The sequence below is a fragment of the Phocoena phocoena genome, chromosome 5 (assembly GCF_963924675.1).
Source record: "Phocoena phocoena chromosome 5, mPhoPho1.1, whole genome shotgun sequence".
Classification (NCBI taxonomy): domain Eukaryota; kingdom Metazoa; phylum Chordata; class Mammalia; order Artiodactyla; family Phocoenidae; genus Phocoena; species Phocoena phocoena.
Window position 1 is genome coordinate 20,097,521 of NC_089223.1, and position 17,247 is coordinate 20,114,767.

Below are 17,247 nucleotides of genomic sequence, written 5' to 3' on the forward strand. Positions count from 1 at the left end.
TTTGGATTTAGGATACTCCAAATACTGCAAAAAAATTAAAATATAACACACCTGACTTTTTGAGAGAAGAGGATGCCAAATTAATCATGTAACCTCCGTTTTCTTAATCTTAAAATTTGGGAAAATCATTCCTTAGCTTGCACACACACAAAATATATAACCAATTAAAAGTAAAGAAAAATGGAAAAAATACACTTTTCTTTAATACTCAGGTCCTTTTTTCTAAGCATTTCTTTTGAACAACACTGCTTTTCATCTTAGTGCTTCTCGGGAAGTACCATCATTCACCTTGTCAATTTTCACAAAGAGTTTAACAATCCTTTCCCCATGATGAAGTTCAACGCTGTTTGTCTGTTGTATTTTTAATTCAGGGATGGCTATAATCGCTTGACCCAAAACTGGCTTTGAACTGATAACATCAAAAGAAGACTCTATTTCAAGATTCCACTCCTGGATATTATTATCTAAGGTATAAAGAGAAAAAGAAAAAATACATATATATTATGTAGGATTCACTGAAAAAAAGGCCAAAGCAGCTTCTAAACTATAAGTGCTCCACAAATGCAATCCTGATCAAAAGTTCAGTGAAAATTCTCTTTTAATGTTTAGAGTTTAATCCTTAATTCTGAAGAAGAATAACCAAAATTATATTTTTATATATACTTCTACTCTAAAAATGTTACAATCATAAGTCACAAAAACTTTATAAATATGGCACAAATAGAAAATTACGAATGAAAAGATAACATAAATCTTCCAAGATTTATCAGTCTTGATTTATCAAACATACTTGCTTGTTCCTTTTTATAAAGTAAAAATACTGAAGGTTTTAAAGCCATATAATAAGTTATAGACTTAGGTGTATTAGAATTAATCCAATGTGGAAAAAATAAAGATGCATTTTAAATGTAATTATTTTCCAATAAATGTGTACTGAGAACCATCTAAGTGCCATGTTCTTTGCTAAGTGATGGGACTTAAACAGTCACCAGGGTAAATAAACATGGCCCCTGCCCTCAAGAGCTAAGGGCCTAATGGGATGTGGACAAGTACAAACGTGTGATAATACTAGGATGGAGAATTAAAGGTTGTTTAGAAAAATATTCATATTCCCTTTACCGCGTTTTTATTGTTCTTAAACAGAAGCACACACTCCAATCTGATCCAAAGCTGTTTATTTTCTAAAACATCCCTAAATCATTGACAGCTACCTCACCTTTAACTCGAAATCATATTCCCTCTGGTTTCCCTTACTATCTCTTATTTCAAGAAATAATAATAGATAACATTTACCAAGATCTTACTATGAGGCAGGCATTGTTTTATGCTCTCAACAAGTATTAACTTATTTAAGCATCACACCATTGCTATAAGGTAAATTCCACTACTATCATCATTTTATAAATAAGAAAACTGAGACAGAGAAATTAAGTAACTTGCCCAAGATCACACAGCTAGTAAGTGGCAGATGTGAACCAAGACAGTCTAAAACTAGAGACCTCTAAAACATTTAACCTCTAAATTCTGCCAACTCAATCCAAATAATTTCCCCCAAACCACATCTTAGTGGTGCTCAGGAGTTTTACAGTGGGGAGAGGATCTTATTATATAGGAGAACATTTAATGATGTCAAGCTATGCTAGACATCAAATATGTCCTTTGGCTGAGTCTTTGACCAAAACAGCACAGATTCACAAAACTGGTGAACTAGAAGTATGCTGACAGATCACCTGGTCTACTTTCCGATGTGTTTGATTCCCTCTAGACCACAGGCTAGCAAACTATGGTCCTTGGGCCAAATCTGGACCACCTCCTATTTTTATAAATAAAATTTTATTGGAACACAGCTGCTATGGACTGAATTGTATCATTCCCCCAAAAATTCATATGTTGAAGCCCTAACCCCTAATGTGATTCCATCTGGAGAAAGGGTTTTTTTAGGAGGTAATTAGGTTAAATGAGTTCATAAGGGTGGGGTCCTATTCTGATAGGATAGTAGCCTTATAAGAAGAGGAAGAGATCCATTTCTTTCTTTCTCTCTCTCTCCCCGCACACCCCCTCAGCCCCCAACCATGCGAGGACACAACTAGAAAGCTGGCCATCTACAAGCCAGGAAGCAGGCCCTCAACACAAAGCAAATCAGCCGGCACCTTCATCTTGGACTTCCCAGCTTCCAGCACTGTGAGAAGTCAATTTCTGTGGCTGAAGCCGACCAGTCTTTGGTATTTCATCATGGCAGCCCAGCAGGCCGGACAGCAGCCATGCCCACATTTTACGTATTGTCTTCGGTCGCCTTCATGCTACAAAGGCAGAGTTGCTTAACTGCAACAAAGGCCATGTGGCCCAAAAAGCGAAAATGCTCACTAGCTGACCCTTTACAGAAAAAGTTTGCTGATCTCTACCCTAATATATTGCCCCTGAAAGGCCATTCTAATCTGTCTTTAATACCTTTAATATAATGACAAAAACCTCTGCCTCCCTTTCTGCTAGCCTTCACTATTGGAAAGTCGTCCTCTACACTGATGTGAAATCCACTTTTCTCTCATTTCCATCTAGAGATTTTAGTTCTGCCCTCTAGGCCTCTCCTACCAACCAATAACCACCAAGTTCAAGCACACTCCCTGGGACTTCCCTGGTGGTCCAGTGGTTAAGATTCCGCCTTCCAATGCAGGTGGCACGGGTTTGATCCCTGGTCAGGGAACTAAGATCCCACATGCCACGCAGCGTAGCCAGAATTTTTTTTAAAAAGGCAGGCTCCTTGGCCGTTTCCTATCACTTCTTCAGCAGAGAATCAGCTGCTTGTAAGGGCCTCCAGAAGGAAGACAAACAGAGTAATTCCCAAAGGTTACTGGCAAAATTGTCCAGTTTCTATTGCTTCTAACATGGAAGGTTCTAAAGTAAATCGGCACCCCTCTGGAGCTCATCCTGTTAACTCCCTCGGGTGCCACTAAATGAAAAAACTAAAGCTGAGGAATTAAAAACCCAACATGAGGATTTACAAGCCTATCGTGTCATTACCAAATACCCTACAACAACATATTTTGCACTCTTTTCTTCTTCCAAATGAAGTACAACGCTTCCTTCCAGGAGGAGAATTCCATGGAGAATTTCAGTAGTTTAGGTTCACAGAGCATACTGAGAGTCTTAAATAATAATTTTCCTGGTATTACCTGGTCACTTCTTTTCACTGGCTAATTTTAAAATGTATAATTTTATTTCTAGTTAAGGAGAGCTCCCCCTTATAAATCAAGACCCATTTCTAGAATGTAGCTTCCCAGCATATCTCTTCCAGCACTAACAAGTTATCCTTTCCTAAAGAATACTTATCACCCCCAGCTCTCCTGAAGTGGAATGCAAGATCATTTCAAAAATGGACAAAGTACCAGGGATGGGATAAGAAAGAAGAAAGTTTACTAAATGACTTAAAATCCCCTCCCAGGTCTCCCTCTCAATGACACCAAGTTTTGCATCCTTCCTCACCCTGACTAATCAACCCTGGGCCCAAACAGGACAGGAACTCCTTATCAAAACAGGGTGGAGAGCAAGCTGATGAGCTCTCTCTACAACTTGAGGCCTTCCCTGGCCTGGAGCCTCAGCGATGTCCTAGTTGATGCCCTGCTCCCTGCAGAATACACTACAGTCTATGGTCTGTTCCATTTAACCTCAACCAGGTGGGCAACCCAGGGCATGGCAGAGAATGTGGTTCTGGCCATTGACTCGTTTTCAGATTCTTCCAAAGCTGATTCAGTGAGGTTTCTTCAAAAACAAACAAACAAATCACCATGAGTTTGACTCGGATGGGAATTTGTAGGAAGGGTAACCAGCCTCACAGCCCAGATGAACGTGTGCTGCTTCTTCATGCAAACAATCTTCAGGACGAACTCCAATTTGTGTAGATGTGGCCAACACATTTAACCTTTTTTTTTTTTTTTTAAATTTATTTGGCTGTGTCGGGTCTTTGTTGCGGCACACGGGATCTTCGTCGCAGTGTGCGGGATCTTTTGTTGCGGCATGCAGGGTTCTCTCTAGTTGTGGCATGCAGGCTCTACAGCACGCGGGCTCGGTAGTTGCAGCACAGGGGCTTAGTTGCCCCGTGGCATGTGGGATCCCTACTAGGGATCAAGCCCGCGTCCCCTGCATTGGAAGGTGGATTCTTAACCACTGGACCACCAGGGAAGTCCCAGTACATTAACTTTTAAAACCTTCTAAAATGTGCCAGCTCCTTTTATAGTCCCATATAGTCCACTTCTTTGTCAAGATGTGGTCAGGATAAAAATTTAAAAAAAACAAAAAACAGCTTTATTCGGTTGTCTAAGAGAAAAAAAAAAAAACGTATAGGAAGACATGGAGGTAGAAAAATAAGAAGACGGATGAATTACATTAATTCAAGTGTGTCCATAACTACAGAAAGAGTTACTCTCAAACTACACCTTAAGCCTTGCTTTAACTGATTGTAATTAAGCCTCAAATATCAGTACCTTCATTTAATCATATATCTAGCTTCAAAAAAAACTGGTTCTTCCACACTTACACCCTCACTAGGCTGTAATGAGTGCTGTAATTTACAAACACCGGGAAAGAACTGTGGAATGTTAGAGGCAAAAGAAACTTGGCCATCTCCTAGTTAGTTTTAGTTGTGGTATTTGAGGCCCTTGACTGCAGAACTAGCTCAAAGCTCCCGAGCCAGTGGACAGGGCAAGGGCCCAGGTTTCCTAACTCCAGTGCTCTCTACCTTCCACGCATCTCCCACAGAGGCGCCTATCAAAAAGAAAGACACTAGCAGGCGCGCAGAGATTGAAATTTGCATATGAATAATGAGGAAGACCAAAAGCAAAGGTGCTTTTTGTCCTTCAGAATCCTAAGTCCTAATAGCAAATACGTATAATGTGAAACAAAGCATTTGAAGGGACTGTAACCATAAAATATTAGTCTCTTAATATGAGTGTCTTTCTAAAAAAGAAAAAACACTGAAATCTACAAACATAAAGAATGTGTCTGACCTTCCACTAAATGCATAATTACATGGTGCCACAGTTCCTCCATTTGTCAAAACACTATCTTTGTAACCTAAGCTACCTGACAAAGGCATGACAACAGTTATGTGAGCATTTCTGCCAAACAGTGGAAATATATTTCTTGAATAATTACTGTCTGTGAAACTTGACAAGCACTATAAATTATACCCCAATCGCAAAGAGCAAAGATGTTGAATCTACTTAAAGAAACAAAATATACCCGAAGGTCACAGTTAAGAATACAGGATGGGGCTTCCCTGGTGGCGCAGTGGTTGAGAGTCTGCCTGCCGATGCAGGGGACGCGGGTTCGTGCCCCGGTCCGGGAAGATCCCACATGCCGCGGAGCGGCTGGGCCCGTGAGCCATGGCCGCTGAGCCTGCGCGTCCAGAGCACAGGCTCCACAACGGGAGAGGCCGTGGCAGTGAGAGGCCCGCGTACCGCAAAAAAAAAAAAAAAAAAAAAAAAAAAGAATACAGGATGGCATTTGGAAGGGCTAAGAACCAGCAGGGACATGGAAGCACACTCAGGTCAGCATGGGATGGATCTGCAAACGTCAGTGGACTGCTCATGTAAGATGTAAAAGATGCTTCCTCTCACTGGGGGGGCAAGCTATTCAAACATGGCTGCCCTGATTAGCCCTACTGAGCTCCTCCCAGCTCCTCCTCCTACCTGCTCGCTTCATCTTGCATCTTTCATAGGCGATGCAAAGCTGCAATGAAGAGATAGCCTTGTGCATCTGAAGGAACAGCAATGACAACGAGCCACAGAATGCTGAAATTCAAACATAGGATACATCCCCAAGCTCCTGCCAGAATTAGAGGACAGGCTACAGTAGCTGCTTTTCAAAGAGCTAACAGCTTGCAATAGCCAGAAAAGCAGGCTTATAGTTAGTTACAACAGCTGTTTTCCCCTTCTTTCTCAAGCAGCAAGATCTCCTTGCCTATTCAGCAGGACAAATTCCTCAAAGATGAAATCAAAACAAAACAGACACAAAGCAAAATCCCACCACCACCACCCCCCACCAAACAACATAAATTGATAAGTTCTAGAGAAAAAAAAATCGACTTACACAACAAGGCAGCTACTCAGAGATTATTCAAGCAACCTACCTACCCATAAACACATTTTCGAGGGTGAATACCATCATTTTATGGGTAATGAAAAAGTGATTCAAAATGAATGTAAGAAAAAAGTGAATGCATGCTTGCATTCAAAAAGGAATGCAATAAACAAGGCACTAAGCAAGACTGACAAATCTGCTACGTTGTAATATTATATTCTCTATATTAAGCTGTAAGCCTTCAATAAAGGCCACTGTTGGACAGGCTAGGGTCTAGCTAGGAGCTAGGCCCACTCTTCCAACTCAAAGGCTATGTCTTCAAGAATGAAGAGACGGGGTGCTTTAGGCTAAGGCAGCAAGTAAATGTGGATACGGTCGGGAAGGCAGCATCTCCGAGGAATGGCATTGCCCAAGCACAGGTCAAAGATCCACAGCTCACCTCAGCTCAACAGGAAGACTTCCATGTTGAAGAACATCTCTGTTTTATTTCTTTCTAACTGCGGTAACAGAAGATTAAACAATGCAGTGTTTTATCAGAACATACTTGTTATATATTTGGACTTAATATGTCTATGTAACCTTAAGAAAAGTTCATAAAACTAGACAACCATCCCTCCCTAACAAATTTTAGGGCCTAATATGAACAATTTACATCAGATTACAAATATGAAAGACTTAGCATGGAGATGATCAATAAATGAATATATGTCTATCTCTCTCTCACACACACACATACAGACATTCAAATAAATATTTTCTAATGACGTTTTAGAGAAAGTCACATCAATAAGTTGGTATCTCTCAAAACCCAGATAAATGGCAAGAGCCTAAGAGATAATGAGAGTAACTCTTGTTTCCCTTTGACCTCAGTATTTTTTCCAAATATAAATTTGCTTTTATTACCTTAAATATTAAGAATATGTGAAAATCATTTAGGAAGCTGAGGTTAGGGCAAAATCAAACAAATGACCAAAGGATATTCAAAAGTACAAAAGTTTAGAAACCACTATGCTAAGGATTAAGAAGGCAGAAAAGAAAAAATATATATATATACATAAAGCAAATTAATTCACAAAAATTTCAAGCTAGTTTTTAAAAGCCTAACAGCCTTTTTTCTGTTATATTTTATACAATTAAACTGGGGAACTATGGTTGGTCATTTGGTCTTTAGGGTTAAACTCACTAATTTTAAATTAAGGAATAAATTAAACATTTGGAAAAGCAAAAAGGTTACTTTCTTCTAGCCCCAATAGGCAGAAAGCAGAAAGTGCCACAAAGTCAAAGTAGTTTAGCCTTTCATAATAAGCTGGCTGAAATTACTAGGTACTAGATTAGTTTAACTGCTTTCTTCCCTTATTATAGAGACAATATAGGCTCAATATAAAAATCTAGAAGAATAAAATACAAACTATCTGTAGTACTATTATACAGAGATTAGCCACTGCTTGCATTAGTTTTGACTAACCTCATTTCACACTTAAATCTTAAAAATGAATACAGTATTTGATTTAAAATAAAAATTACATGTATCTACTTTTGATTATGAACTAATCCTTTTAAAAATTGTTTAGTAACTCTCAATGCCTGCCTCAAACTGTGTACCAAATAAATGCAAAAAGTATCCAGAATATATTCGTTTATTCTCTATTATTTTCAACTTCTAAGTTTCTATTGATTTCAGTAATGATTGCTATCTTCCAAATACAAACTGAAAAAAAAAATTCTGAAAAAATCCTAAAGGAAGTTCCTCTCCTAATGCTTTCATAAGTTTATGCTTCAATTTTCTCTATTACATCAAGTAACCAAACTGAAATCTATAAAATTAATCAAAAATATAAGAATTACTGCTTAATATGCACAGGACACATCTTCTGAACAGGAAAGATATTTTTCCCTATGTTAAGTACAAAATATATTGTAGTCATAAAACATCAAAAATGTAGTTGATATGGATAACTGATTACACCAAGTCTAAATTAAATTTTAAGCATCACTTATATTGACTGAATTCAAATAAAATTCACTCAGTCACTAATGGTGAATAAACTGAACCCTAATGACTCATACTCAGGAAGAAATGTTTAGCTTCATATTCAAAATTTTAAATTAAACTAGAGCAGTGTTATTCAAATTTTTTCAGATATCAGGATACCTGGAACTCATAGCACTTTTTGCTAACCACCTAAAACACTGATTAAACTTCAAAACTATTAAATAAATAACGTTTGGCAAAATCAGACCCCTTCTTACAGTAGGTTTCATTATATACACCTGAGAAAAATTATGGGTGGGGATGGGGGGGAGTGAACCATTATGTATTTGATTTCATAGCAAGGCTCAATTCGGGTGGAGCCTCCGAAGAAAAGTTTGAGAAACACTAAACTAGAAAGCTCTAAACAGCCACATTTATATGTGCAATTTACATTAGATCTTCCAATGCCTTTTAGGCATTTAAAAATGCCAGCAGCGGGCTTCCCTGGTGGCGCAGTGGTTGAGAATCTGCCTGCCAATGCAGGGGACACGGGTTCGAGCCCTGGTCTGGGAAGATCCCACATGCCACGGAGCAACTAGGCCCATGAGCCACAACTACTGAGCCTGCGCGTCTGGAGCCTGTGCTCCGCAACAAGAGAGGCTGCAATAGTGAGAGGCCCGCGCACCGCAATAAAGAGTGGCCCCTGCTTGCCGCAGCTAGAGAAAGCCCTCGCACAGAAACGAAGACCCAACATAGCCAAAAATAAATAAATAAATTTATTTTTAAAAAAATGCCAGCAGCACCTAATAACTTCCTCAATTATCAACTGTCTCTGATATGCTTTTGTCTTCTGCCTTTAGAAAACACAGATCTGGCTCCATCGAAGAGCAATCTAGGGTCACCAGGGCCCTAAAGACAACAGAACTCTTGTATGGACACACCACATACTTGCTTACAGACTTCATCTACTTAGGCCTGCATGGAACTGGACTGAGCATTATGAGTTATCATTTAAAATCCCATTTGCCTCCACCTTCACCCTGATTTCCCTAACTTCTCAAATCCTTTGATCTCTGGTTTTCTGAACTACTGGGGCTGCCATCCCAAAGACTATGACACAATTTAGTTTGGCTTGATAATTGTTTATACCTCCTCTCCCCACCTCAACCAACTTGCAGGGATAAGTAAACACATTATACTTCTTTTCTATGCCAAATACACACAGTACTGGGCAAAGAACTCAACAAATATTTGACCAGTTTTTAACCAATTCATTGACATCTGTGAGATTTCTGAGGTTTTCTTTAATGCTCCTTTCAACTGAAAAAGTAGTATTCTTTACCTTATAAGAGCTTCTTTAATGCCTTGTCTGTCTTCCAGTTTATGTTCAACTCTTAACAAGGCTGGTATGTCATGGCCTTCAGAGGAGAAAATGTGCAGTGACAGAAAGTCAGCCCAATGATTTAAGCAAACCAAGAGCTCAGCACCATGGAGTTTTGAAAGTGACTACAGGGGCAGCAAAAAGGAGTGCAAGCCAGCAGCCCAAATTCTTTTAAGAAACAGCTTGGGAGAACAGAGCTTCCTTCCTTCCCTCCCTCCCTCTTTCCTTTCTTCTCTTTCTTTCTTTCCTCCTCTCATTTTTTATTTTTCAGAATATGTTAAAATGTAGGTACCCACCTACTTAACTGCTTTATACAGTAAATTTTCATGACAGGGACTTCCTTGGTGGCGCAGTGGTTAAGAATCCGCCTGCCAATGCAGGGGACACAGGTTCATGCCCTGGTCCAGGGAGATCCCACATGCCGCGGAGCAACTAAGCCCGTGCGCCACAACTACTGAAGCCTGCGCGCCTAGAGCCCGTGCTCCGCAACAAGAGAAGCCACCGCAATGAGAAGCCGGCGCACCACAACATAGGGCAGCCTCCGCTCGCCACAACTAGAGAAAGCCCGCGCGCAGCAACAAAGACCCAACACAGCCAAAAATAAATAAATTAATTTTTTAAAAATTTTCATGACAAATCAGTTTGTACATATTTTTCACTTTTCTAAATTTAATGTGCCATCAATTTTTTTTTTAAATAAGTCTCTGAAAAGTACAGTTGTCCCTCGGTATCCACAGCAGATTGCTTCCAGGACCTGCTGGAGATACCAAAATCCACTGATGCTCCAAGTCAGCCCTCCACATCCACAGTTCTGAATCAATGGATTCGACAGACCTCGGATCATGTAGTACTGTAGTATTTGTTGAAAACAATCCACACATAAGTGGACCCACACAGTTCAAACCCATGTTGTTCAAGGGCCAACTATATATATATTCAAATTATAAACCCAATTTTTATAACATAGAGGAGGCTCAAAAAAGAAAAACAAGAAATCACAGCCCTTAGCTTACCATATATGGGGGTAAATGTGAAGTAGTTCAGATGACAAATATTATAGGCTTCAATTCTAACATCTTTCCAGATGCCCTGGGTAGGAAAGGAAGGCCCCCAGTCCCAACTAAAGGAACACTGTGCCTGCAATTTTAAGGGAAAAAAAGAAGATCGATTCTAATTACCATGAAACTTAAACATTATGAAAACCTTTTTCTTTTAAAATATTATGTACATGTGTACTAGTTTGCTAGGGCTGCCGTAACAAAATACCACAAACCGGGTGACTTAAACAATAGAAATTAACTTTCGCATAGCTCTGGAGGCTGGGAAGTCCAAGATCAAGGTGTTGGCAGGTTTGGTTTCCTGGGCTTACAGATGGCCACCTTCTCACTGTGCCCTCACATAGCCTTTTGTATACACACACACACACACACACACACGCCCCTAGTGTCTCCCTCTGTTGTCCAAATTTCCTCTTCTTATAAGGACATCAACCATACTGGATCGCAGTAATCCTAACGGTCTCATTTAACTGAATCACCTCTTTAAAGACCTCATCTCCAAATAGAGTGATATTTTGACCTTACTGAGGGTTAGGACTTTAATATACAAATTTGGGGGGCACAGAATTAAGTCCATAATAGCGTGTGTGTCCCATATACAGCATCTAAAATGACCCAAAATGATCCTCTCCTGGTATTCAGGTCCTTGAGTAATCCGCTCCCCTTGAGTACAGATTAGACCTAATGAATCACTTCTAACCAACAGAATACAACGGCAGTGAGAGCATGTCCAAAATTAGGTTATTAAAGAGTGCACCTTCTGTTTTGGGTGCTCTGTCAGCTCTCTCTTGGCCAAGGGGGAAGTCAGCTGCCATGCTGTAAGGCAGCTCTGTAGAGAGGCCCACATGAGTGAGCCTGGAAGCCCATCTGAGGCCTGCCAATAACCACATGGGTGAGCTGAGGTAGGCCTCATCCAGGCTTAAGGTGACTGCAGCCCTGGTCCACAGCTTGCCAGTAACCTCATGAGTGACCTTGAGCCAGAGGTACCCAGCTAAGCCACACCTGCATTCCTGACTGACAGAAACTGTGATAATAAATGTTGTTTTAAGCTGATAAGTTTTGGTATAATTGTTACACAGCAATAGATAACTAAAAAAATAACTAATCTATCAACCTAGGAAACATAGTTAAATTTGGCAGAAATGTTCTAAGACCATAAAATCTAATTATGTACATTTATTCTTCAAAAGCATATTACACTGAAGCAACACAATAGTCGCTCTTTAAATTTCTCCCAAATATCTCTGCACCCACTATCACATTTAAATGTAATAACTATAAAGGATGAAGAAACATATTGAAAGATAAAGATACAACAGTTTAAGAAACTCTAACTAGAGTTTCTTGCCAACTCCTATTTCCTCCAGTATGAATTCAGAAATCCTGGTTTCTGAACTTACAGCCCAAAACCAATCAGTTCAACCGGGGCACAGTTGCAGAAGGCTAGTAATAAGAATCACTCATAAACATGAACCCTACAGTCTGGTGAAAAGTTTGATAAACCCAGGTGGTTTTTTAAAAAAATTGTAAAGGGGGAATTCCCTGGTGGTTCACTGGTTAGGACTCCGCGCTTCCACTGCAGGGGGCATGGGTTCAATCCCTGGTCAGGGAATTAAGATCCCTGCAAGCACCGTGGCACAGTCAAAAAAAAAAAAAAAATTGTAAAGGTACGTTATCAGTCACCTATCTTTCTTCTTTTTCCAACGTTATCTAAGTTCTGAAGCACTCCTCAAGAAGGAAACCTAGAAAGACAAGCTCTCTACAAAAATTCTTGTAACTTTTGGTTCTTATTTCTTTTTTTTTTTTTTTTTTTTTTTTTTGCCGTACGCAGGCCTCTCACCGTTGTGGCCCCTCCCGCTGCGGAGCACAGGCTCCGGACGCACAGGCTCAGCGGCCATGGCTCACGAGCCCAGCCGCTCCGCAGCATGTGGGATCCTCCCAGACTGGGGCACGAACCCGCGTCCCCTGCATCGGCAGACGGACCCCCAACCACTGCACCACAAGGGAAGCCCTGGTTCTTATTTCTAATTTTTAAATCCCACTAAGGGGGCAGGAAAGAGATGCCCAACTTCTGAAATACAACTGGAGTCTTCAAACAAGCATTTCATATGCCCTCATCCCATCCTCAAGGCTAAAGCCCCTCCATTGCGAGACTGTTACCTTGCGAATAAAGTTGACATGGCATTCGCCATCCTGCACACGCGGAGGGCAGTTGGGGGGCACGCTGTAGTGAGTGTGAACTTTACTCCTCTGGTCCGCATATATCACTGGTGACTGGAAATGCACCTCAAGGATGTTTACTGCTTGGACCACATGTGTAATATCAAAGCTCTAAATTAAAGGGAAAGAACAAATGTGAAAGTAGCCTCCTGTGTAAAATTTTAGATATAGGCAGAATGCATGAAAGATGCATAAAATAATTGAAATCTTTAGGTTTAGCCTTTTGGCAGGAGAAAGCACTTCTCCAAAATAGTATAACTTAGTTGCCTACTTTTAGTTATAACTGATCACATTCTCCTACGCAAACATAGATTTCTAGGTTTTCTCCTGCTATTTTTACTGACAGATGATGGTTCTAGGCAAACAGAGCAAGCAGAGACTATCTTTAGCCCTGGAATGTCTGCTCTGGCTATTCACACATGGCTTTGAATCGCCAAGGATTTCCTAGACACTTCGTGATAACCTGACTCTCCGCTATGCACAGTATGTATTTCTAAGTCATAAGTTATTTTCGTTTTGATAAGTCTACCCTTGAAAGGGAAGGGAGATCAGGATACAATCTCTTAAGGTAACTGTTCCAGAAAGGAAGGAACATTTTCTTTTAAAATGGTTTGTCAACTGTCATTTCCCATGAAACTCTGGATTACCAAATTAACAGAGAAGGGAACAGCATTTGTCAAACATTGCCTATGTGCCAAAAACTAATACTGATCACTTTATATAATTAGCTCATTATATCCTCACAATAGTTCCATAGGGTTTGAGTGTCTTCATCATTCTACAAATATGGCAACTGAGAGATAAAGTAACTTACCCAGTGCATCCAAGGACCTGTACTTGCCACTCATGATAACAATGAACCCAAATACATACAAGTGGTTCTTTTTAACCTGATGTCATTATGTACTTACATAGCTTCTGAACATGTTGTCTGTTTCACCAACAGGAATATTATTGAGCAGGACTACTGCAACTGTATCGATGCCTTCAAAAACCAACTTTACTTTATGCCACTTGCTAAAAAAAGAAGATTTTTAAAACAAGATGTATAGAACATTAACTTAGATAATTAGCCTTTTTTTATTAGTTAAGAATGAAAGGAATAAATATTTCACAGAAAATATACATTCTTAGAAGGGATTTTGCAATGAAATTTTCAGAAATATTGCTTTAATACATTTTTATGTTGAGTGATCCAGTTTAACTTTCTTCAAAATATCTCAGATCCAGTTTAACTTTCTTCAAAATATCTCAATCACCATAAAATCATGAGCATGACTTCTAACTTCCATGCATTGACTTGTTTCCTAGAACTTCACAAATTCTTATAAGAACCAAGTTAAATAACAGACATAAAACATTGTCACAAACTATTATATTTACTAACACTAAGAGAACGCATTAACCAAGGAACAAGTATCTGTGAGTAAACATTATGTGCCCAGCACTCTGCTAAGCCTTACAGGGAACTAAAACAGTCTCTGAATTTAAGGAATCTGCAATCTGATTAGCATTGAAGCCTAAAACACAGGAAACAAAGAGAAAGCTTTCAATCTCTTCTACTTTGTGGTACAGTCTTGTTGGATAGACTACAAGTGCTATCAGAGTTTATGTCATAAGGAAAGACTTCAAGAAGAAGAGTTTAAAGAAGAACAAAATAAATAAAATGTATACCCATACAATAAAACAGCACTCAGCAACAAAAAGAAATGAAGTACTGGTGAATATGACAACACGGATGAGCTTGAAAACATCATGCTAAGTGAAAGAAGCCAGTCACAAAGGACCACATATTGTATAATTCCATTTCTTTGAGATTTCCACAAAAAACAAATCCACAGAAATAAAAAATAAATTAGTGGTTGCCTAGGGCTGAGAGAGGGATGGGGGATGGAGGTGCAGGAAGTGGTGCACGATTGGCAACAGTAAGCAGCATTTTCACAGACAAGCAGAGAAAATTAAACTTGATCTGCCAATCGAAAGGAAGACACCGTCATTCTTAAGCAAGAATGTCATGGTAAAATCAAAACTCGGGAAAGATGAATCTTAAGTTTCTGCATACGAAAGACTGGAGAATAATAAAGGCCTAGGCAAAGGCAGAAACTTGGAAATGAGGAGGCAGGGGCTGAACCAAGAGAAATGATAGGCAAAAATTAACAGGACTCAGAAACAGACCGAATACAGGGAGATGAAGGAAAGATATGATGAGCCAAAAACTCCTTGGGCACGGAAGATTGGGAAGAAGGCATTACGGTAAGAGAAATAACGAGGTTGCTAGACTATAAAGCAAGCTTTCAGTGGGAAAGTGAATTGGTTAAATTTCGGATATGTTGAGTTCAAGGTGAAAGAGGACCCCCTATCAGAGATATTTTAAGTATTATCTAGAAATAAGAGCCTGGAACACAGTAACTCCATGATATTGAGCACTATTTTCTGGCTTTATTTCTTTTTTAAGAAGCTAGTAAATAATTACCCAAAAAAAGGTCATATTAAAGGGACAAAAGGGTTTTTTTTAAATTTAGCAATAATGGTGGTAGATACAATTGGGTTACATTCTGCTACATAGAACATTACTGAAAACTATACCATGGTTTTCCTCGTGGCCTCACGACATAATCTAAGGCCAATGCCTTAGTTTCAGTGGCTGGTTAACGCTACACCAAACAAAGGATGTATCTCTGATCCTACTTGACAATATTGTAAATATATACACTCTATGGATTACTGGGAGGGCAGGGAAAAGGAAAGGCAGATAAGAGAACTGACTAGGTCGAGGTGACTCCATTATAACCACTGGAAAAATGATTGAATAACACATAATTTTGTGACTAATGATCAGTGGCACCACCCTCATACACAAATCAAAACATAAATCATATATATTCACTTTTATAGTACAGGCTTTAGTCTGACAATGTTCTGATATGCAACCTAAACAAAAGATTATTGCAGAAAGAAAAAGAACAAAAGTTCAAACAATAATAATAAATGAATAGATAGATATAGACATAAATATAGATATACACACATAAGTACCTTATGTCAAAAGGGATTTTAAATTTCTTGATATAGGTCCAGTTATCCAAGGCGATCCACCGGTAGTTAAGGTTATTAAATCTGTAGTAAGGATCCTGTTGATAAAAATTATGGTAGGTGATTAAATATGCAAAAATAATTAATGAAATAAACTATCAATGATAGCTATTTATTACCTAAAAATTAATGAACTCTTGGCCTAAGAGTGAAAGCATTTCATATGCCGACACATCCCATCCTCAAAGCTAAAGCTCCATCTGTTTAAGAGACCATTACCTTTCAGACAAAGTTGCCATGGCATGAGCATACTAAAAATACTAAAAATAATTTTAAACGGAAAAAAAAAAAAAGCCCAACACAATCAAAATACCTGAAATGAAAGAGCTCTGAGATACAAGTATTACATAGCTTCATTATGAAAGAACATGTGTGGAGATGAAGAGTGGCTTCCTCTGTTAAAACCAAGCACAGAACCTGCAAGGTATCAGCAGAGAATGAACAGCAGCACTTCTTATGGTGCGCAGCCATCAGACACTCACCGCCCTCTGGTTCTCACTTTGCATTTTGCTGCCACTATCCCAGCTGGCCTCAAGAGGAACACTTCTTCTCCTCTATTGCCCAAAGATCAGCAAAACTCCCACTCCTTGGATTTACTCAGCATTTACAAAGTTATTTTTCACTCAGCTTTACTAAGTGAACACAGAAGGGATCTCTGCAGAGAATATACAGGCAGCAATAGATACCGTCAAACTTACAGACTTCAGGTTTCCTGTATTAGCCTAGACTAGGTCAGCAAACTACAACCCATAGGCCTAATGCAGCTCACTGCCTGTTTTTGTATGGCCAGTGAGCTAAGAATGGACATGTGTCGATAAAGAAAGTTTTACTGGAGCACAGCCAGGCCCATTCCTTTGTAAATTACATACGGCAGTTTTCATGCTACAATAGCAGAGTTGAATAGACACGACACAGACCAAATGACCCATGCAGCCTAAAATAGTATCTGGCCCTCTGCCCTAGACAACTGGCCTGCTGGGTGTTCACAGATGCTCTTCCATCTCAGGGTCCAGCCCCAAGTCCTCCCTTCCATAATCCTTACGTCTTTCTTCTCCTACTCATTTTCTACCCTTTACCTCTCAGATGAGGGCTCCCAGGCAGGAGGTGGAACAGAAAATGGTAAGAGAAGTTCCTCAGTTCTAATGTCTGTGAACAACACCACGGCTACATAGAGGGACACAGCACAGGCTCAGAGGGCTTCTCCCTTCCAACTGGGACAGGTCCAAGGGTGATTGCCTCAGGAACTGCAACTCCACGTTGAGAGGGAAAAGCCAACTTTGTCTCAGTTCCACAGAGGTAAGGGCTGGCCACTGGCAACAACCAGCTGAGCACTTGCCCAGAGAACAAATCCGCAAGGGGCGCTATAACATCACGGAGTGCGTGTCAAAATGGAGAGAAAGGCATCAGCCAGAAACGGCTCCTGCCTGGAAGAAATAATTTTGATAAGA

At 39.7% G+C, this 17,247-nt stretch overlaps 1 protein-coding gene across 1 annotated transcript in view; it reads right to left on the reverse strand.

Annotated features, from left to right (window-relative positions):
* MANBA (mannosidase beta) overlaps positions 1-17,247 on the reverse strand; it is a 117,575-nt gene that overhangs the window by 94,123 nt on the left and 6,205 nt on the right. Inside the window, exons 2-6 of the mRNA XM_065877569.1 lie at positions 15,743-15,837; positions 13,618-13,723; positions 12,647-12,817; positions 10,442-10,565; positions 289-464 (exon numbers count right to left, since the gene is read on the reverse strand). Of these exons, the coding sequence (XP_065733641.1) occupies positions 289-464; positions 10,442-10,565; positions 12,647-12,817; positions 13,618-13,723; positions 15,743-15,837 (672 nt within the window). The remainder of the gene's footprint in view (positions 1-288; positions 465-10,441; positions 10,566-12,646; positions 12,818-13,617; positions 13,724-15,742; positions 15,838-17,247) is intronic.